At 40.8% G+C, this 24290-nt stretch overlaps 1 protein-coding gene across 1 annotated transcript in view; it reads left to right on the top strand.

Annotated features, from left to right (window-relative positions):
* The window catches only part of LOC136872176 (uncharacterized), a 95354-nt gene that overhangs the window by 47838 nt on the left and 23226 nt on the right, over positions 1–24290 (top strand). The window contains exons 8-10 of the mRNA XM_067146014.2: positions 10252–10388; positions 17321–17488; positions 22271–22491. Of these exons, the coding sequence (XP_067002115.2) occupies positions 10252–10388; positions 17321–17488; positions 22271–22491 (526 nt within the window). The remainder of the gene's footprint in view (positions 1–10251; positions 10389–17320; positions 17489–22270; positions 22492–24290) is intronic.

Genomic DNA, 24290 nt, shown 5'->3' with positions numbered 1-24290 from the left:
TCCTTAATTTTTAATGTAATGAAGTCTCTTCTTATCTACGAATACAGAATCACTGGATTACCAGTATTTGATAACCGTACAAAAACCTGCCCCAGTCGATTACTACTACTTTATCCTGAGTCCGGCTCCATGGCTAAATGGTTAGCGTGCTGGCCTTTGGTCACAGGGGTCCCGGGTTCGATTCCCGGCAGGGTCGGGAATTTTAACCATCGTTGGTTAATTTCGCTGTCACGCGGGCTGGGTGTATGTGTCATCTTCATCATCATTTCATCCTCATCACGACGCGCAGGTCACCTACGGGAGTCAAATCAAAAAACCTGCATTTGGCGAGCCGAACTTGTCCTCGGACACTCCCGGCACTAAAAGCCATACGCCATTTCATTTCATTTTATCTTACCTTCTGCCACCGCCTGCCCCTAACTCCACCTATCGCAGGAATGACTACGTTGGATTCACGACATTGGAACTATGACGTAAACCGATCATCACACACTTCGTGAAATATCGCTCAAATCTTTTTCACGTCTTACATTGTGCCATGTTGCGAATTGACTAGTAGGTTACGTTCCGCCGCAGAGGGGGAATGTTTTGTTGACATTAAAACACACTACGAATTACAGACAAGTACTGTGTACGCTACGTGAGGGTCTCTTCACGTCATAGTTTCAGGGTCGTGAATGCAACCTAGTCATCTCTGACCTATCGTATCAACATTGGTCCTTCTCCGGGAGACGGAAATCTCAGAGCCGGACAGCAGTATGATCTGTATGTTTCCTTATAGCACTAATTCTCAAACTTGTGTCCGGCTCCATGGCTAAATGGTTAGCGTGCTGGCCTTTGGTCACAGGGGTCCCGGGTTCGATTCCCGGCAGGGTCGGTAATTTTAACCATAATTGGTTAATTTTGCTGGCACGGGGCTGGGTGTATGTGTCATCATCATCATCATCATTTCATCCTCGTCACGACGCACAGGTCACCTACGGGCGTCAAATCAAAAGACCTGAATCTGACGAGCCGAACTTGTCCTCGGACACTCCCGGCACTAAAAGCCATACGCTATTTCATTTTTTTCCCTCAAACTTATTAATAGTGTGGACTAGAAAGCTGCAAAACAGAGCGTATGACCTGTGTATCTGGTCTTGCAAGTTGCTTAGACGCATGAACATTTCTCCCGAATAAAACTGAGCGACATTAAGACAAAATTCACATTTCGACTTTCAAAGTAGGTTATGTTCATGTTATACGGAATGTGTATTGAAATACACTGCAATATTTTGTTTTAAGTTAAACCTGAACTTACATACGGGTGCTGTATTATCTCTAACGAAGCGAATATTCTTCAACCGGTGAAGATGCAGTATGCATGACACAACCGTTGTCCATGTTGCCTATAGCACACAGCATGCCATAGGGATTGGTGATATGAGTTTTTTCAACCGGTGAACCCCCTTTCGATGGATCTGTGTTTTAATGTTTCTCAGCAGACAAAGTAGGGGTCTCCATATTACGAAAAACGTAAAATTAGGCAATTTTCTCAATTGTGCCGAAAGTTCAAGGGCTAAATGTCCCGGAAAGGTTTCAAATTGTGAGTCTTGGATAGATCTATCAAAATAAAAACAAATTCCGAAAATCACTTCTGGCCTAAATGCAGTTCCAGAAAAACAGCCTAAAATCTCTTGTTTCCTTACTCGTTTTCTTTTTTATTCAAATCCTAGCCCAATTAACTTATTTACATCATTCTTTCTGTAATGTCTTGGTTCAATACCCTCAGGCGTTTCTTTTTTATTTTTTGAAAAATGCCCACACCAAATTTAGTTATAAGTGAAACTCTGCATTGACTCACATTAGCGCTCGTAGTGGTGCTTAACTTAAACTCTGCATTACTCACATTAGCGCTCGTAGTGGTACTTAAGTGAAACAATGCATGGACTCACATTAGCGCTCGTAGTGGTGCTTAAGTGAAACAATGCATGGACTCACATTAGCGCTCGTAGTGGTGCTTAAGTGAAACTCTGTATTGACTCACATTAGCACTCGTAGTGGTGCTTAAGTGAAACAATGCATTGACTCACATTAGCGCTCGTAGTGGTGCTTAACTGAAACTCTGCATTGACTCACATTAGCGCTCGTAGTGGTGCTTAAGTGAAACAATGCATTGACTCACATTAGCGCTCGTAGTGGTGCTTAAGGGAAACAATGCATTGACTCACATTAGCGCTCGTAGTGGTGCTTAAATGAAACAATGCATTGACTCACATTAGCGCTCGTAGTGGTGCTTAATTGAAACTCTGCATTGCCACATATTAGCGCTCGTAGTGGCGCTAATCTGAAACTCTGCATTGACTCACATTAGTGCTCGTAGTGGTGCTTAACTGAAACAATGCATTGACTCACATTAGCGCTCGTAGTGGTGCTTAACTGAAACAATGCATTGACTCACATTAGCGCTCGTAGTGGTGCTTAACTGAAACAATGCATTGACTCACATTAGCGCTCGTAGTGATGCTTAACTGAAACTCTGCATTGACTCAAATTAGCGCTCGTAGTGGTGCTTAAGTGAAACAATGCATTGACTCACATTAGCGCTCGTAGTGGTGCTTAACTGAAACAATGCATTGACTCACATTAGCGCTCGTAGTGGTGCTTAACTGAAACTCTGCATTGACTCACATTGGTGCTCGTAGAGGTGCTTAACTGAAACTCTGCATTGACTCACATTAGTGCTCGTAGTGGTGCTTAAGTGAAACAATGCATTGACTCACATTAGCGCTCGTAGTGGTGCTTAACTGAAACTCTGCATTGACCCACATTAGTGCCCGTAGAGGTGCTTAACTGAAACTCTGCATTGACTCACATTAGTGCTCGTAGAGGTGCTTAACTGAAACTCTGCATTGACTCACATTAGTGCTCGTAGTGGTGCTTAACTGAAACTCTGCATTGACTCACATTAGTGCTCGTAGAAGTGCTTAACAAACTCTGCATTGACTCACATTATCGCTCGTAGTGGTGCTTAAGTGAAACGATGCATTGACTCACATTAGCGCTCGTAGTGGTGCTTAACTGAAACTCTGCATTGACTCACATTAGTGCTCGTAGAGGTGCTTAACTGAAACTCTGCATTGACTCACATTAGCGCTCGTAGTGGTGCTTAACTGAAACTCTGCATTCACTCACATTAGTGCTCGTAGTGGTGCTTAACTGAAACTCTGCATTGACTCACATTAGTGCTCGTAGAGGTGCTTAACTGAAACTCTGCATTGACTCACATTAGTGCTCGTAGTGGTGCTTAAGTGAAACTCTGCATTGACTCACATTAGCGCTCGTAGTGGTGCTTAACTGATGATGATGATGATGATGATGATGCTTGTTGTTTAAAGGGGCCTAACATCGAAGGTCATCGGCCCCGTGTTTAACTGAAACTCTGCATTGACTCACATTAGCGTTCGTAGTGGTGCTTAAGTGAAACAATGCATTGACTCACATTCGCGCTCGTAGTGGTGCTTAAGTGAAACAATGTATTGACTCACATTAGCGCTCGTAGTGGTGCTTAAGTGAGCTATGCACTGACTCACATTAGCGCTCGTAGTGGTGCTTAACTGAAACTCTGCATTGACTCACATTAGCGCTCGTAGTGGTGCTTAAGTGAAACAATGCATTGCCTCACATTAGCGCTCGTAGTGGTGCTTAACTGAAACTCTGCATTGACTCACATTAGCGCTCGTAGTGGTGCTTAAGTGAAACAATGCACTGACTCACATTAGCGCTCGTAGTGGTGCTTAACTGAAACAATGCACTGACTCACATTAGCGCTCGTAGTGGTGCTTAACTGAAACTCTGCATTGACTCACATTAGTGCCCGTAGAGGTGCTTAACTGAAACTCTGCATTGACTCACATTAGTGCTCGTAGAGGTGCTTAACTGAAACAATGCATTGACTCACATTAGCGCTCGTAGTGGTGCTTAAGTGAAACAATGCACTGACTCACATTAGCGCTCGTAGTGGTGCTTAACTGAAACAATGCACTGACTCACATTAGCGCTCGTAGTGGTGCTTAACTGAAACAATGCACTGACTCACATTAGCGCTCGTAGTGGTAGAAAGAGGCAAACTGCTAATCTAATCGACCGGATAACGATGATTAACAAAAGTATTGTAATTTTTACGACTAAATAAAGTACATATTCTCATAGTTTATTATATTTTATTTACCTAAATTTCGCAGCTCATATCGCTAGGATGTTTTTAACATTGAGTTGCTTGCCTGAAGGGGAACTGTGGATTTTTGCAGTCCCCTTCAAAATCATCAGTGGAATAATGGGTACGTTATACTTTTTAGGATTAATATTAACACAGTATGAGTAGTGATATTTCTGTTTCATTTAATCCATTCAGTCAATTATATTTAAAGTGTGAACTAAACTTAACTAAACGTAATTACTGACACTTCATACAAGCAAGGCTTGTTTTCTTTTCATTATTGATTCCCGGTTCAGTTTCTTTGATCACATCTCTTGCTTGTTTAGTTTTTCTGGCTTTCACTTCAAACACCAAGTGACTTACAAAGATGACCTATATGTCTTGTTTCAAAGTGCCGGTGAAATCATGATACAAGTTTGATAAATTCGTTCAAGAGAACGTCAAAACATATAACATACTGAGGTTGCTGTTGAAGGTTGCTGATACCTGAAGGTACAAATCCGTACTGCAATCACTATCACGATATTACCTTGAATTTTGTGCTGAAAAATCTCAAGAATCAATTGAACTAAGAGATGCATATCCCAACTTATCAATGTCGTTTATTTTCATCCGTACTAAGACGACATGTGACATAACGACGAATTATAGAGGAAATTTCAGAGTCTAACTTAGTCAGCGTTCGGTGACAGACGTATTGTGTGGAGTTGTCAGGAGAGCCGGCGTGGAATGTGAACGGTGGCCAGTAAAGTAATTCGAGAGGGAAGAGGAAGATGATTGGCGTGGATCAATATCGTGTGGCTATTGGAAGATGGCAGATGAAAGGGAAAAAGGAGATAGCTAGAAATAAAGGAAGTATAATGGAAACAAGAATGATGGACGAGATGATATTGGCGGCAATGGTGATTATGATATTACTAGTTATAGGAGGAGTAGAGGTAAACCCTGGCCCGACTTCTAGTGGCAACATGAACTGGGAAGACGTGGAGATCATTAGAAAAGTGGTGAAAGAAGTGGTGGAAGAAGTATGCCCGTTTGAGCAGATTAAGAATATGATGAAAGAGCAAATGAAAGAACTTGAGCATATAAGGCGGGGGATACAGGGAAAAGCAGACGAGATAATGAGTAGAGTAGAAACCAACGAGAGAGAAATCATATCACTCAAGTCAAAAATAAGGGAGATGGAAGGAGAGGTGGTGAATTTGCGAGCGGAAATTGAAGACTGTAACCGAGAACGGAGGAAGAAATGCCTATTCATATATGGAGTACCAGAAGATAAAGCAGAAGATAAAGTACTGACAACATACAAAGTTGTGGAAGTCATCCAGAAAATGATGAGAATTAATTTTAGCGAAGTCGATATTGATGATGTAGAAAGGATAGGTAAAAAACGGGGTGATAGACCGATCAAACTGAAGCTATTCTCCACCTTGATGGCGGAAGTAGTGAGAAGAAGTGCAGATAACATACGGAGTACAAAAATTTGGATTAAAGAAGACATTGGTAGAGAAGGGGTAAAGAACATAAACACTTGAAGAAACATTTGGCCAGGGCTAAATTACAGGGGTTAAGAGCTCATATTAAGGGTCAAAAATTAGTAGTGACCAACGGTATTTGGACTAGAACGTGGAATGCGAAGAAATTACGAGAAATGGAAGATGACAGGAATGACGAAGTAGTAGTGGGGAAGAGAGTGGAGGAAAGACAAGCCAGAGACTGTAAAGTGGGGGATGAAGGACAGGGGGACAAAGAAAGAAACAAGGATAGTAAGGTAAAGGAACCAAGCTCGCAGCATGAAGGAAGTAACTTGATAGATTTGTTAACCATAGCGAACAGGGAGGTAATGGCAGAGATGAGGAATGTGATAAGGAAGGAAACCAGGGAGACCTGGGCATTAACGAAGGAGTCCAGGACGGAGGCCAGTGGGAGAGAAGATAGAAGGATACAGGGAGAGATTGTGGGAGTAGAAACACAAGACGTAACAAGAGTAAGCAAACGAAGTGAAAACACGTCTGGGAAGCAAGAAGAAGAAGCAAGAGGTGCCCTAGTGAGAGGGAGAAGTCTGAGCCTAAGAGAGTTATGGGGCAAAAAGAACAGAGTAGACGAAGGCATTGTGACAAGAAGCAAAAAGTTAATGTGTAGTGAGAAGTAAATGGCTATATACACGATAAGAGTGGAGTGTGTGCGTGTTATTCATAACTTTGTTAAGAGCGAGTAAACGACGGGTGTGATAGAAGAGAAGTTTCCAGGTGGTCAAGTGTGTAGTGAATGAGGAAGAGGATGTGATAAATTGGTCAGATGATAAGGAGAAAGATAATATCTAGTGACGGTTGGTTTATGAGCTGGGGTCCTAGTTATCCCAGTTATCAGTGAGTGAACATGGCTTCATTTAAGGTGGTGAGTTGCATGGGTTCTAAAGTTAACAAATATAGTGAATTAATAGAGGTTGAAGAGTGATCAACAAGAAAGAAATGTGAAGTGTAATAACTGCACATCGGCACTACGGTGGAGATAACACGTAGTCAGGTTAGCAATATAAGTAGAATATAAGAAAGGTCAGTGTCTAAGAGAGAATGTGCTGAGTGCGAACCCGGCCGGAAGTGGAACAGTCAGTGGTCTAGTGCAGACTCAGCCCGACACAGCACTGTACTCTGCTCAGTTATATGTTGCCAGTTTTAGCTTCACATTGCCAATAATGCCATACAGTCTATAGATGGAATTACCCTGTTGCAATAGTTCTTTTAGTCTTCGTTTTATCCCTTTTCTTAATAGCAATATTGAGTTTTTACATTTTAATATTATTATTTTCAGTACTACTAGCTTTCATTTATCCCTGGTCTTAATAGCAATATTGAGATTTTTTGAGGTTTTGTTCATATCTGAAAAGATAACATTGACTCATGAACATTTGATTATTATTATTTCCAGCAACTTTGTTTTTCCACATTTGGTGTTAGCTATGTTTACTATACGAGCATTATTCTATGTGTATAGTATTTTAAGCTGTCTAGGTTGGGCACTATTATTTTTCTCCCTTAATGGATCAATAAGGCCTCATCGCTGTAGATCTGGAAGAAAATAAAGGCTTTACTTACTTACTTACTTACTTACTTACTTACTTACTTACTTACCTACTTACTTATAGAGGAAATTTGCTAAATAATTGAACTTATTGTGTTAAATGCTACTGTCTTACACTGCCAAATAGCTCCTTGAGGCTGTCAACAATAATAAAATACATTTATATGTACCAACAACGATCGAACGATTTTATAAACACTGCACTTCTGGCTTTATTGATACATCAAACATCTAATTGAGCGATGAAACATTCTCCCCCTACCCAGAACATTCGTTCGCAGATCTCTGGATAGAAATTAGGGGACCCCACTTTGAAAAGTCTTCACCTTAGAGCAAGGAAATATTCTTCCCTCTAAAGGAGTCTGCACAGTGTATAGAAATATCTAGCTAGACTAGGCTCCCTCTAGCTAGGCTACTCTACTGGTGCGTGTACACAGCTGAAGAATTTACTCCCGATAGAGCGGAAGTAGAGTATACTCGTAGCTAGAGTAGCGCTAGTTAGACCGCTCTACTGTCTGTGTATACTGGCCTGACCGTCAGACACAGTTCTAGCTAGTGCAGAGTAACAGGCAGACATGTCCGACTGAAAGAAACCCATCACTGCGGCTAATGTCGTATTGAAGTTACTTAAGAAGCGAAGTTCAAGAAGGGAAAAAGAATACATGTGAGCAACTGGATAGCAAAAAGAGACGAAAGACCGCATGTAAAGTTGCCGAGGAAATAATGACTGAAGACATGAATTCGTGTGTGAATTTCGTACGAATGTCTAATGAGGAGTTCCAGTGTTTACTTGCAATTAGGTCTAATTACTTCAAGAATTGAAAAATACCAGAATACACATCTCAGAAAGGCAATTTCGCCATCACAGCGACTCACTCCGACACTGAGATTTCCCGCTACAGATATGTAAGATAACATAAATCGTTAAATTAAAAAATATACAGTTTAAACTAACGTTTTTGTTGACGGTCTATGTATAAATGAATAATTCCGTAACTCAGGATGTGACTCTACAAGTTCAATTAACTGATGTCTTAATTTTTCCCCACACTCCACTCATCTAGTCTTTTTTGCTCACACACACTTAAAAATACTGTACATTTGTGCTCCTATGACAATAAAGGTCGGTGAATAAAGTCAGAACGGTCGAGCCGGCAACACTGGCGACATACAATGTTGCACCTGCGTAGCAGCAGGTTTTGACCACCTGCTCCCAACGTTGTTCAGTTGAGCATCGTATGTGTGCCGTGTAAGACCTGTTTAACACAGTGCGTCAGTGCGTGTTTAGTGCGCTGGTTCTGAACGGCGAACAGGAACATGAACGACCAAAAGATCAATGTACAGTTTTGTTTTAAGCTTGGCAAGGCATCAAAAGAAACGCATGCGATGCTGGTACATGTTTATGAAGATCAAGTGCTGTCCTTGAAGTGTGTGTACGAGTGGTTCTCCCGTTTTCGAGGAGGCCGGAAAAGTGTTTCTGACAACCCCCCTAGCGGAAGACCGGCGACCGCCGTCAGTGACGAAAACATTGAGAAGGTGGGGACATTAATCACGAACGATCGGCGATTAACTGTGCGCATATAGCGGATGAACTGCAGATTAACCGTGAATCCGTGCGACAAATCGTTACCCAGAAGTTCGGGAAGAGGAAAACGTGTTCTCGTCTTGAGCCACATCACTTGACTGACTGTCAGAACCAGGCACGATTAAAGGCTTCACATAATTTTCTCAAAACGGCGGATGCGACACCAAACTTCTTGAACTGTATTGTGACTGAGGATGAAACCTGGTGTATCAGGTACGACCCTGAAACGAAACGGCAAAGCGTGGAATGGCGTTCTCCGGGATCCCCTTGTCGGGAAAAGGTCAGAGCCGAAAAGTCACGCATCAAACTCCCTTTGAAAGGAAAGAGATTTGACGATATTCCTGACATCCAACGAAACGTGATGAGGCTTTTGAACACCATCCAAACGGAAGCATTCTTGCAAAGTTTCCAGGACATGTATCGCCGGTCTCAGCAGTGCATAGTTATGGGAGGGGACTATTCACCGAACGTTATTGTCACAGGTTGTAAATAGATCTAGATCAGTCTAGTTAGCTGTGTTCACTACACGTGGTTGCTCTCTCTGGTGATACTAGCTAGAGCCTCGAGCGCGCGTTGTCAGAGAGCTCTAAGTACTGTGTACACACGTAGAGTTCCGCTAGATAGCTCTAGCAGGGAAAGTCTTCAGTGTACAGGAGCCTTAAGAAAATTTTGATCTAGTGCTTAGCCGCAGGCTTTCCGCCTAGACGGCGGAGGTTCAAATGCTGGTGGACTTGGGCAGAATTTCCGCTTGGTCACCTGTTGTCAGGAAGGGCATCCGCCCTAACCGTCGGCCAAAAGCCAAAATAAGCCAGAGTGGTTTCAGCGACTCCAAAAATAACAGGTATAAGTTAAAGGAAGTACATGGTTGATGACAAAATGCAGTACATCTAGGTCAAAGAACAAAACAGGTGCGGAAATTGTACCATGAATTGCAGAATGGCCCAAAAGTCTGTGGAATGATCGTCCATCAATATAAGACTTGCTTGACGTAACTTCGTTCAGCATACTAATTGATAATTCGTCAGCGGATATCTACAACATGTGTTTTCTATTTTCTGAGGCCTCTGTGCAATCTTCTCTTGCCTATTCCTTTATCATTTTCCAGCTGTCACTATAGCTATCGATGTACACTACCTCACACAGAATAAAGGATCCGATGGCTTCGTTGTTTGGTACCTTCAAACACCAATCATCATCATCATCATCATCATCATCATCATCATCATCAGTGGGACTAAATACTAGCGAGTTTCAAGCTATAGCTCCGGGAAACTTGTTTTAATTTCATTTAATATGATCTCCTCTTAGTGTTTACTGGTGGCTCGAAGTGTTCATACTGTATACTGACATTTCTTTGTAATTTAATTGTATGTCCGTTTTCATCCAGGTAAAAGCATGATGGATAAGCTGGAGCTGACACCAAAGAAAGCAGGCTACTATGAAGGATACGACGAAACCGTTGATCCTACAATCGCTAACAGCTTTGCTGCCTCCGCCTTCCGCTTTGCGCATACCCTGTTACCGGTAAGTTGCTTTATCACTGACGTCTCTTAGATAGTTAAAGGTGATATTTTAATGGATTTTTTAGAACTCCCGTTACAAATAACACAAAGATAAGAATTGCATTTTTAACATCATTCTCGATCTTCAACGATAAAACAGAGACTGATAAGGAAGATAATGCATATAGGTTTGTAAATGTTCCGAGGTGTAATAACTGAGGATCGTTCTTTCAAAACTCAACAACTATAAAATTTCCGAAAATGAGTTACTCGTGTATGGAGGTCGTGTATTTTAACAAGAGGAAAATCAATCGCACTGATCAGAATTTAGGTAAACTGAACATCTACCATTGTAACAGAGCTTCAAATGTTCGGAAATTTTGAAAAACTCCACATCTTCGGGAATATTTTTTTCAAAATTCAACATCTACTATTCCGGGTTTGATTTATATTTACGAGTTTTTTTTTTTTTTTTTTACTTTTGGCAACCATGCAAGTTTTTGATAACATTGAGAATCAATTGAGAAAAGTGGAAACTATAACAGTCCCGTCTCAATATCACAAAATACTTAATCAGCACGGGCGATATCTTGTTCTTGGGAAGAGCCTGGAAGTGTATGACTTGAAATCAGCAAGTAGACAGACTTTGAAACACAAGTTACCCTTCAAGATGACAGAAGTGCGAGTTTTAACGTATGTGAAATCAAAAAATAAATAATTATTGTACCGGGAGGTATACCTCTAAGCCGCACGTTTAAATCTTGCGCCCAAAAGAACTCCTCTTCTGGAGGAACAGTGAACTTGAAACTACACCTACTTAAACCGTTACTCAGAAGATGTCACTACAGAAATCTAATGGACTTTTGTTATTTTGAAGTTTCATGTACTGTATGAAATTCTACGTGTTTTGTTTACCATTTATCAAGAAGTTTGGACTTTCTGCAACAGATGTCACTACAAAAACTATGATCATGCACCCTGGTGCAAAGTGGATGAACTTTGATTTTAAAAAGTTTTGTATTCTTAAGTTTTTTCTAACTAAATTATGTTCATTCATTTTTGGGTTGGCAATATTGATCTTTTCCTTCCGCCAGTTTTGAATTTAGCCAATCCCTAATTTCTGTAATTAATTTTCGGCCTATCACAGGCTTCTTCTTCGATTTTGTGTGTAACTTTAGGTAACCAATAAAGTGAGAGGATGTGGCTTGATTGTTCATGAAAGGTCTCGAACTTTCCCCGAGGGTTTATAAACTGCGGATTTTCACGTCTCTTGGCCATTTGATCGTCATCTAACTTAGTGTGTGCGTCGAGCAGGAGGCGGGAGGCCCTTCTTTCATCAGGCGACAGTTCTTCAGCAAGGTAATGGCCGTTTAACATCTTTATTTCTTGCTAGCTCCGCAGTTTAACCCGAGGGATAGGTCCGAAACTTTAACGATGTAACCTACCTTTCTGTAAATGTAAACTTCTGCCGGCTTATGTATTAACTTCATAAATCTTTAACTGTGAATCCGGGATAGAGAGTGATATACCCTCTCGAGATCCCCTTCATCTTGGTTTGAGGTGACTACGTTTTGTAACTGGTTTTCGTCCTTTCCGTAATGTCTTTAATTTCTTCTCATACGAGTCACCTCCATAGTTTGGGAATAGCCCCTGTTTCATCGGCCTAGTGCCCTTTAGGTTTTAAGTGTTCATATCTAGGAGCGCAAGCATTCGCCTCCTTTCATTTGTGTTTCGGGCCATTTACTTAACCTGTTCTTTTCCGCTACGGCCCAATAGGTTGGGTACTAGATACCCCTGTTTCAAATTGTAAGTTGTTGTAAGTGATTGTATTTTCTGATATCGCCTTGGAGAGGCTTGGAAAACGGAGAGCACGTTCGTTCTTTTTCAAGTGTTGTAAAAGTGCCTCTAGGAGGCTTGATTTTGTAAATTACGGAGCTAGTGCTCCATTGTATTGAGGGATTTCTGCCCTTGTATAATGTTGTGTCTTTGTAAATCTTGAGCTGAGTGCTCAATAATTGAGAAGCGAGGGGCTGGAAGCCCTGATTACTAAACAGTCACTAAATTTTGGATTTTCTTGCTTTGTCTAAATTTTGTCATGGTACCTGATATGTCATTGTTATCTCACTAAGTGAAAAGTTGTTAAAGTTCTGTTGTTGATTTCTGAAATCCTAAAGAAATATAACCTTTGTTAAAGTTAGACCCATTCACCCCGGCACCTTCTTTCACCTCTGCTGGTCCACGGGTAACCCCGTAACAATAATAATAAATAAATACATAAATAAATAAATAGAGTTCAGTGCAAAGTTAAAACAAATTATTTTGGTGATTCTATTGTTGTTGAAGTGTTGAAAAGTAGTACAGCCAACTTCAGAATTATGGACAGGACATTGCCTATCAAATTATCAAATTATCAAATCACGTCAATGTTTTTTTTTTTTTTTTTGCTAGGGGCTTTACGTCGCACCGACACAGATAGGTCTTATGGCGACGATGGGATAGGAAAGGCCTAGGAGCTGGAAGGAAGCGGCCGTGGCCTTAATTAAGGTACAGCCCCAGCATTTACCTGGTGTGAAAATGGGAAACCACGGAAAACCATTTTCAGGGCTGCCGATAGCGGGATTCGAACCTACTATCTCCCGGATGCAAGCTCACAGCCGCGCACCTCTACGCGCACGGCCAACTCGCCCGGTCACGTCAATGTTAAGAAACTTATGAAATATTTTGATTCGTCTTCCGAGGAGGCAAAACTGTTCTATTCTGCAGTGTTGCAAGGTTGCTCCGAGCGAAGTGAGGACAATAATGATGCTGAGTATCCAAACAAGCCAATCTACTAATTTTCAATATGTATTTCTACATAATAGGTGAAATATGACCTTTGAAAATAATTGTGTAAACTTTTGTTCCTGTAAATGTCGAGTTTTGGAGAACACCCACAATTTTCAACCCTATTTCTCTACTGTTGTTAATAATTATTTTGAAAAGTGCGTTGTAGTATTAACTTTTGTTTTAATATTCTATTATAAGTGAATTTTCAGTTTCATGTATAATTTAAAAAATTAAATAATCGTTAAAATGTGTTTCCTGAAAATGTTATTTTTTGTAGGTGTTGAGTTTTGCAAAAACGGTCCTCACTTACTTAACATGGTGCAGGTGATTTCTCAGCATTACTTACTCAACTTAAGTGATATTTGTATAAGTTAGGCAGTTGAAAAGGCACTGCGGTAGAGCCCCGATAATTCGAGCTAATTGGGGTTGACCCTATATCAAAGTTAAAAAAAATACTCGGGTTACAGGGAAATAAGAACAAATGAAAGGGTACCGTGAGAATAAATATTTGATGATTGCAATTTTTTTTAACAATACAGTACATATCTGTGGTAGATATGGACTGACATTACCAAGTTCAAAAGAAACATGAATTTAAATTTTAAAGAAATTGCCTGCATGTCCTTGTTTTAAAATACAGCATCGTTTCTGAGCAGCTATATCGCACCGGTTACGTGCCAGATGCGACCGTGCCGGATGCGACCCGGCCATTATCGTGCCAATAGCGACCGAGCGGATAAGCACCGTGCCGCATGCGACCCATCAATCACTTACAATTGATCTGCATTAAGGGCTGTCACCAAGTGGCAGATTACTTTTAAGTAGCTAACTTGGTCTTTTCTAAAATAAAGGTCTGACACCGTTGTTAGCAGGCTCGAGTGCCGTTGGTCGAAAGAAAAATATAATAATGTTGCTGGCTTTACGTCCCAGTAACTACTTTTATGGTTTAAGGAGACGCCGAGGTGCCGGAATTTAGTCCCGCAGGACTTGTTTTACGTGCCAGTAAATCCACCGACACAAAGCTGACGTATTTGAGCACGTTCAAATACCACCGGACTGAGCCAGGATCGAACCTGCCAAGTTGGATTCGGAAGACCGGCATCTCAACCGTCTGAGCCGTCTGAGCCACTTAGTCTGAATGAAAAAAAAATTCACCATCAGAATGTTGGCCGACAGGGTAGGAAAGTTGGTGGTAGACAGTTTCTAATCACTAGATTGCATGCCAAAAGCCGGGATTCAAATCCAAAACTTTTCGCAGTGTTCAAATGGAGTGAGGGGATATGATGATGTTGATGGTGATTCGGCCGTCGGATGGAGACGTAAAGCATTGAGCAGACCCCTTGGTATTATTCGAGAGGAGTAGGCTACGTGCCCAAACCTGGTTTCATCTCTCCCTACTTCATTATCATAACCCCACATCCAGACGCGCAGCCCGCCCAAGGGTGTCAGGTAGAAAGACCTGCACCAGGCAAGCCGAACACGTCCTCGGACACTCTTGGTACTGATAGGACACGATGAGTAAGTAGGCCTAAGTCGTAAATAATTTCTGAGAATTAGGATCTTTTTTATTGCTAGTGGCATTACGTCACACCGACACAGACAGGTCTTAAGGCGACGATGGGGCAGGAAAGGGCTGGGAATGGGAAGGAAGTGGCCCTGGTCTTAATTAAAGTACAGCCCCAGCATTTGCCTGGTGTGAAAATGGGAAACCACGGAAAACCATCTTCAGGGCTGCCGACAGTGGGATTCGAACCCACTATCTCCCGGATGCAAGCTCAGGGCCGCGCGCCTCTAACCGCATGGCCAGCTCGCCCGGTGGGAAAAGACGTAAACGCATCACCATATTTCGTATTGTAAAACGAGTTTCCCCCAGAAGTGTTATGTAAAGTATGGGCAGTAGCTGCTTATAGGATTTATTGAAATGGCATTGCACTTCGTTTAGCTTACCTTATCTTGGGTGATGACACAACTTATCAAATGACAATTAGCTTGTCAACGCCGGTCGCATCCGGCACGGTTACAGATTATGCGGTCGCTAGTGGCACGGGTCGCATGCGGCACGGTCGCATCCGGCACGGTTACAGATTATGCGGTCGCTAGTGGCACGGGTCGCATGCGGCACGGTCGCATCCGGCACGGTTACAGATTATGCGGTCGCTAGTGGCACGGGTCGCATGCGGCACGGTCGCATCCGGCACGGTTACAGATTATGCGGTCGCTAGTGGCACGGGCCGCATGCGGCACGGTCGCATCCGGCACGGTTACAGATTATGCGGTCGCTAGTGGCACGGGTCGCATGCGGCACGGTCGCATCCGGCACGGTTACAGATTATGCGGTCGCTAGTGGCACGGGTCGCATGCGGCACGGTCGCATCTGGCACGCCACCATCGCGCCATCTTTTGAGAAGCACAGTGTCAGTCGGTGTAGTTTCCGCTTGCTGCTCGACGTCTAGCACTGCGAAACCATCGGCGTGGGTTAACACTGATATACTGTAGGCTTTTCCGGCATGTGTTCTTTAGCGGGCTCACTTATCATTTCAACGACTCAAACATCGGCCAAGGTTAGGAGTAAAGTAGAGGTGCACGCACTTCTGCTTGCACTAACGCAAAGTGACAGCTGCCGCTGGGAGGGGTTTATTTTTCTGATAAGAAGTCTTAAATCTGACGGACGCGTGATCTGAATTAATTAGTGAGGGTACCATGTGGACTCCTCAAAAAAGCAGCCTGTGTAAATGAAAAATGTAAAAAACGTATACAATTTTGCTGTATTTTGTAAAAGTTTAATTTACTTAATACAGACTCGAATTACACAGAACCTGGAGCTCGAAGTACCGGGTCTGGGATCTCTACTGTACCTCCATATCTATGAATTTCATTATCTCCTATTTCAGCTTATTCTAAAACGGAATTTAAAGATTTGCAAAATAATTTAAGCAATCAAACCAAAATCATGGCAAAAACTCACACAACTTAGACACACATAAGGTGACCAGATGTAAATAGCTGAAAAAAAGGAGGACAAAACTACTTTAAAATTAGGACAATGCCGGAAAAAGAGGACACGGAAATCCTCCATTCTGAGTCTGAATTTAGATTTGACTATATATTGTATTGTTCACATACATAAATACAATTTATCCATTTCCACATTATACACTAAATGTTTACAAAATTTAAACAATAAGACTAATTTGCACGTCTTGCTGGTACTTTTCTAAAGATTCAGTTGCCTTCAGGAGTTTTGGCGTGTTTAACATATAAAAAGATTATACTGTATTGAAGCAAGAGGATTTTCACATATTCTACTTTTAAAAAGGTTCCTTTTATCCGTCTATTGTGCTGAGATCAATGAAAATACTCTTGTCACGTTGTCAGCTCTTACACATTAACTTAGCAGGGTTCTGACGGGGTAGTGCTGAGAGAGAAGCATGTAGTATGGAGAGTGGAAAATAGCGTCTATTATCACAATAAAAGGCATGCATAGAATATAATCGTATGTACTATATATCGATAATCACATTTCTATATGTCGATACGATATCGATGATGCCATAGCGCAATGAAGAACACTTGTAAAACCGAAATATTAAAAGATTACCCCAAAATAATCAGATTCACAAAAAAGGACATTTCTGTTTTTTAAATCATCCACATGGACCCCGGGCAATGATCCTAAAAGGAGGACATGTCCGGATAATCTGGTCACCCTAGACACACACACACACACACACACACACACACACACACACATACAAACACACTATTTCCCCCATAAAAATTGCTTAAAATAACGAAAATCACAATGACCACTTTAATTCTAGTTCAGTGAACTAACAAAATTGGTATTATAATGTTCCTCGCATTTAATATTTTAACAGACTTAATTTGCAGTATTATCAAAATACAATATATTTCGCCTTCCATGTCGATACAAACCCTGTGGATACCCTAAACAAACATATATGTATAGATTCAGTTATTTCTGAGAAGAATGTGCCTGCGAGAATCTTACATATTACCATGCGCTCATTGTTGTTGTTGTTGTTGTTTTTGGAACACCTGCAGGGCATTTAAATATCTGTTGTGATCAATTTGCTAATCACACCATATGTTATGTCCACGTTACAGAGTTTAATGAAAATTCTGGCCAATGCGACAAACACCCCAGAGTATGTGGAGATGCACAAGATCTTGTTCAACCCGTACGTACTCTACCAGCCTGGCTATCTGGATGGAACTCTCAAGGGTCTGATGAATACCGACATACTCAAAGTAGATCCACACGTTTCGTCTGAGGTAAGCAATGCCATTTAACTATTAATCTTTAAGGGCAAATATAAGGGAGGAGAAAGATGGGAAATATCATTTTAAGAGAAAGCTGGGCTGAGTGGCTCAGACGGTCGAGGCACTGGCCTTCTGACCCCCAACTTGGCAGGTTGATCCTGGCTCAATCCGGTGGTATTTGAAGCTGCTTAAATACGTCAGCCTCGTGTCGGTAGATTTACTGACACGTTGAAAAATTCCTGAGGGATTAAATTCCGGCACCTCGGATTTTACGAAAACCGCAAAAGTAGTTAGTGGGGCGTGAAGCCAGTATTATTATTATTATTGTTATTATTATTATTATTATTATTATTATTATTATTATTATTATTATTATTATTATTATGTGCGTATGGACCCAGTGGATCACGCAAAGCTCTAACAATTCTGTTTTCTGAGTCGCCAAACAGCTCTCATCCTTTCTCCGTGGATCCTTTTTCGTTCTTCTGTCCACTTTGCTCCAGTCTTCTTTTTCACTTCGTTCTCTGGTTGCACTTTTCATCCATTAATTTTTTTCCTGTAGAGGTTTCTGTCCGCGGTGTCAGTTGAGTCCATATGGGCTTTTTCCAGATCCTTCTTCACTTCCACTACCCATGGAATATTTTTTAGATGTTCTATGTAGGTGAGAATCTTGTGTGTCAATCTACTTGCCGGCAGTCTGCGAATGTGCCCATAAAATTTCAGACGTCTTTTGAGGATGTCTGCTGCAATGTTAGAAAGCTCTTCTGTCGCTTTGCGTGACCTCAGTCTATATCCATCTTCAGTTTTTTGGGGGCCGAAAATTTTTCTCAGGATTCTTCTTTCTTCTTTTAAAATGTTTTCTAGGTAATCTTTCCCATTTAGTGTAAGGGTCTCACTGGCATATTATTATTATTATTATTATTATTATTATTATTATTATTATTATTATTATTATTATTATTATTATTATTATTATTATTATTATTATTATTATTTCAAGACAAATCTTAAAATGAGAAGGGACTGATAGTATCTGTCTATTTACTATCGCTTATTTGTTTGGTCTTCAGACTATTGAAACAGATTACCAAATATGCAGCAAAATAATTGGAGGAACTGTGGTATGGAGTTAGATCCACAGTTAGATTCACATAATCAATACAAATTTGTTTATTAAATCACTATTATTTATGTATGTATACATAGATATGGGACCAGTTTCGACACGAGATGGGGTCGTCAGCCTTATAAGTGAACCTATAAATCAAATTGGTATAGTGCATAATAAGATATTGTATTTACATTCAAAGTTGGCCAACACTAAACATCAGAATGTGGTTATTGAGAACTTTCTTTTTTTTTTCTACTGGCTTTACGTCGCACTGACACAGATAGGTCTTATGGCGACGATGGGATAGGAAAGGCCTAGGAGTTGGAAGGAAGCGACCGTGGCCTTAATTAAGGTATATCCCCAGCATTTACCTGGTGTGAAAATGGGAAACCACGGAAGACCATCTTCAGGGCTGCCGACAGTGGGGTTCGAACCCACTATCTCCCGGATGCGGTTATTGAGAACTAGATCTGGATATGTGGTATATATTATTCAAAATATCTTAAATAGATATTTACTCTGTCTTGTGAAGAAACTAGAGCATTCCACTCAGTAGCGGCGATTAGGGGGGATAGGGGCCACTTTGTGGAGAAAACAGTACATTTATACTCCCTTTCAGCCGGCTGAAACTAGTAATTTAAAAAAAGGCAATTCATAAAAGCCCTTTTGTCTCATCAGCTAATTTTTTCCTTTATTTCCTTTATTCCCTTTAGTTATTAACATTTTTTAAAAGCAAAAATTCGCACAAAAAGTGTTGTTCGTCACGGGTAACAGATTTGTATAGCGCCACAACAAGTAGTGGAGACTCACATAGCAACGTGTAGCATCTGCTGTGAGAAAGGTCAGCGGGGATATATTTTATTCAACAAGTTCATGGACACTGAGGTATGATTCGCCCACTTGTGGCGTGCATCGTCAGTCTGGCAGTCTCTTTAGTGTCTTAGTTTCTTTAGTGTATAGTCAAATACTAAATGATTTTTAATTGTACAATTACGCCGTCCTTCTATTTAATTGGAATACATGTGTAATTATTTGTATAAGAATAATTAATTTATTAAACACAATGTGTACAATCAAGTTTTTCACCACTCTGTCATTTCTGTGATTAGAGATTGAGGTCTGTTTACACATTCCACTAAATGGTATTTAGAGCATGGATTATTGCATTTCTTGCAGACGCAATCCTCCTTGGGTTCATGGAATGCCTCATTCTGGCAGATCCTTCCATGAAACCCGTGGACAGCGAATCGTGAATATAGATGTCGAAGCTTGAAATTCGGTCCCTTCCAAATTTCTGACTTCATTGCATCAGTCTCCATTATTTCTTGGGGTGTCTCGTCGGCTTTATTCCGTCTCTCCTCGATGATAATTTTATATGCATGCGTTTCCGGTAGACCAAAAATGTGCTTTATGTCTTCCATGAAGGAGGTTTCCTGCGCTATTCCAGATCAATGGAGGAAGACACTCATAATTGTGATCTGCATGTGTAATTATTGTTCTTTGGTAAAAGTTTTATTGTATAGAATCGAATCAAAATCTCAAAAACTATTATTACCACACTAGCTGGTAAACTCTCAACCTTTACCTCCCTGTCAAAATTCGCTCGGAGAGCATCAAAAAACATTTTGTAGATTTTTTAAAAGTTTTGATGTATATAATACCCCACCCCTGCCCGCTATATCCTACAAACTGGGGTACTTGTTGTGTCTGTAAATTTTTTGCCTCCCCCCCCCCCACTTCTAATTCCCAATCGCCGATACTGATAACACTAATCTAACCTCAGATCAATTCTGCCTGCTCTAGTTGTGTTCGCTGAGTATATTAGACATGTTTGCAAAATTAATAACTGGTTCGATAGAAGGCAGTTTGGGTTTAGAAAAGGTTATTCCACTGAAGCTCGACTTGTAGGATTCCAACAAGATATAGCAGATATCCTGGATTCAGGAGGTCAAATGGACTATATCGTGATTGACCTATCTAAGGCATTTTATAGGGTAGATCATGCGAGATCTGCCTCTGTGGTGTAGTGGTTAGTGTGATTAGCTGCAACCCCTGGAGGCCCGGGTTCGATTCCCAGTTCTGCCACGAAATTTGAAAAGTGGTACGAGGGCTGGAACGGGGTCCACTCAGACTCGTGAGGTCAACTGAGTAGAGGTGGGTTCGATTCCCGCCTTAGCCAACGTGGAAATGGTTTTCCATTGTTTTCCGTGGTTTTCCACTTCTCCTCCAGGCAAATGCCGGGATGGTACCTAACTTGAGGCCACGGCCGCTTCCTTCTCTCTTCCTTGTCTATCCCTTCCAATCTTCCCATCCCCCCACTAGGCCCCTGTTCAGCATAGCAGGTGAGGCCGCCTGAGCGAGGTACTGGTTATCCTCCCCAGTTGTATCCCCAGACCCAGAGTCTGAAGCTCCAGGACACTGCCCTTGAGGCGGTAGAGGTGGGATCCCTCGCTGAGTCCGAGGGAAAAACCGACCCTGGAGGGTAACATATAAAGAAGAAGAAGATCATGGGAGACTACTGGCAAAAATGAGTGCAATTGGACTAGATAAAAGAGTTACTGAATGGGTGGTTATATTTCTACAAAATGGAACGCAGATAATTAGAGCAGGCAAAGCTTTATCTGACCCTCCTCAAGGCAGTATTATTGGATCTTTATGTTTTCTTATATATATATACAGGATATGTGTAAAGAAGTGGAATCAGAGATAAGGCTTTTTGCAGATGATATTATTCTGTACAGAGTAATAAATAAGTTAAAAGATTGTGAGCAACTGCAAAATGACCTCGATGATGTTGTGAGATGTACAGTAGGCAATGGTATGGTGATAAACGGGGTTAAAAGTCAGGTTGTGAGTTTCACAAATAGGAAAAGTTCTCTCATTTGTAATTACTGTACTGATGGGATGAAAGTTCCTTTTGGGGATCATTGTAAGTACTTAGGTGTTAATATAAGGAAAGATCTTCATAATCACATAAATATGATTGTAAATAAAGGGTACAGGTTTCTGCAAATGGTTATGAGGGTATTTACGAGTCGTAGTAAGAATGTAAAGGAATTTCTTGATTCAAGAACTGGAAAAATTCCAAAGAAAAGCAGTTCGATTTGTTCTGGGTGATTTCCGAAAAAAGAGTAGCGTTACAAAAAAGGTTGCAAAGTATGGGCTGGGAAGACTTGAGAGAAAGGAGACGAGCTGCTCGACTAACTGGTATTATCCGAGCTGTCATTGGAGAGATGGCGTGTAAAAGCATCAGTAGACGAATAAGTTTGAATGGCGTCTTTAAAAGTAGGAAAGATCACAGTATGAAGATAAAGCTGGAATTCAAGAGGACAAATTGGAGCAAATATTCTTTTATAGGAAGGGGAGATGGGGATTGGAATAACTTACCAAGGGAGATGTTCAAAAAAATTCCAATTTCTTTGCAATCATTTAAGAAACTGCTAGGAAAACAATAGATAGAGAATCTGCCACCTGGGTGACTGCCCTAAATGCAGATCAGTAGTGATTGATTGATTGATTGATTGATTGATTGATTGATTGATTGATTGATTGATTGATTGATTGATTGATTGATTGATTGATTGATTGATTGATTGATTGATTGATTGATTGATTGATTGATTGACTGACAGGTAGAGTTGATCACCACCACTTCCACTTATATTACATTTCTTTGTACTTAGCTGTCACAGCATTTGTTCGAGTCCTCGCCGAGGATGGGTATCAAAGCTACTCCCTGTGGATTGGACCTGGTATCTCTTAACATCCAGCGTGGTCGAGATCATGGACTGCCAAGCTACCCAAATTGGCGGGAACACTGTGGCCTCTCAAGACCCACTTCATTTGCTGACCTCACGGGTATCATGGACGATGATAGCATCGCGCGTATCTCCACAATATACAAGTAAGTAACTGTTACTACGCAAAAGATAGTACCTATTTATTATAAACATTGCATTATTTATGACACTACTTTAAGTGATAATTGTTGGCCTGTCTGTGTTCTCATTCGGCTGTGAGACTTGACCTCTGAGATGCTTTACATCGGAGAAACGTGGTCTCCAACCCACGCTCCCCATTTGAGAGCTCGTGGTTCCAGTTTTAGTCACCTGTTACGACAGGCAGGGGATACCGTGGATGTATACTACCTCCCCCACCTCTCCGAATGAATGGTCAACGTCATGGCTTTCGGTTCGGGGGATCCTCAGTTCCATTCCAGGTCGGGTCGGATATTTTAGTCAGGTCTGATTAATTCCTCTGATTCTGGGATTGTGTTTCGTGTTTTGTCTCAATACAAATCTCTTCATACACATACAGACGGCTTTAATCAGATCACAAAAATTAATATCTTAATAATTACGGCATATAGATGCTCAGTTATTTCGTTTCTAAGAACTGTATTTAAGAAAGGACTGACACATTCTTCCCTCAGGTGTTTCTGTATTATTATTATTATTATTATTATTATTATTATTATTATTATTATTATTATTATTATTATTATTATTATTTGATGACACTAATTGCATTCACTTCATTACAAGTTGAAGTTAAAGTGAGCAATGTAGGCCTACATATTTTTTATTTTGGTATATATATCTTCATTCATATTTTTGGGTGAATTTCTTGCTCATTTTGTCATTTTTTGAGAATTATTACCCTACGTTATTTTATCGCTAATTTTTGGGCATTTATTGAGCAAGCAACGTGTAGGTGCTACTGAGAAATGTAGGGCTCCCTCACTCAGTGCTACTATTGAAGAGTTGGTCGGGGGGGCGAGGGGGGGGCGGTATTCAAACACCACTGTTGGCAGCCCGAAGATGGTTTTCCATGGTTTCCCATTTTCACGCCACTCCTTGTCCTTTTCTATCCCATCATTGCCATAAGACCTATCTGTGTCTGTGCGACAATAAAGCCAAACATTTAAAAAAAGGAAAAAAGCTACTGAAGAGCCTGCACAGAGATTTATTGGTGGTAATTGTTGCTGAAATGGGAAGTGTAAACATTGTTGTTAGTGGTGCTGATTATTGTTTAAAGGGGTAGTACAACTAGGTACTGTAATCATTTGGAAGGGAATTGCACAGGGTAGTATAATCGGTCCGTTACTTTTCTTAATATACGTAAATGATCTAGGGAATAATATAACATCAAAAATAAGATTGTATGCGGATGATATAATTGTTTATAGAGAAATAAATACCATTGAGGACTGTTCAGAATTACAAAGGGACCTTGAGAGTATCCAACAATGGGTTGAAGAGAATAATATGAAGGTTAATGGAGGCAAATCAACTGTTACAACATTTACAAACAGGAGTTTTAAAACTGAATTTGAATATACTTTGGATGGGGTAGTTATCCCAAAAGATGGCAAGTGCAAATACTTAGGTGTGAGATTTGAAAGTAATTTGCACTGGAAGGGTCATGTGGATGACATTGTTGGGAAAGCATACAGATCGTTACATGTCATAATGAGGCTACTTAAAGGCTGCAACAAAGAATTAAAAGAGAAAAACCTAAGTATGGTTTGTCCATTATTGGAATATGCAAACAGTGTTTGGGATCCTCACCAAGAATACCTAATAAAAGAAATAGATAGTGTGCAGAGGAAAGCAGCAAGATTTGTAACAGGGGATTTCAGGAGAAAGAGTAGTGTATCAGAAATATTAAAGGAACTTGGGTGGGAAACTGTAAGTAAGAGAA

The sequence above is a fragment of the Anabrus simplex genome, chromosome 4 (assembly GCF_040414725.1).
Source record: "Anabrus simplex isolate iqAnaSimp1 chromosome 4, ASM4041472v1, whole genome shotgun sequence".
NCBI classification, from domain to species: domain Eukaryota; kingdom Metazoa; phylum Arthropoda; class Insecta; order Orthoptera; family Tettigoniidae; genus Anabrus; species Anabrus simplex.
Note: the sequence above shows the minus strand (reverse complement) of the source record. Positions and strands in the feature narration are given on the sequence as shown.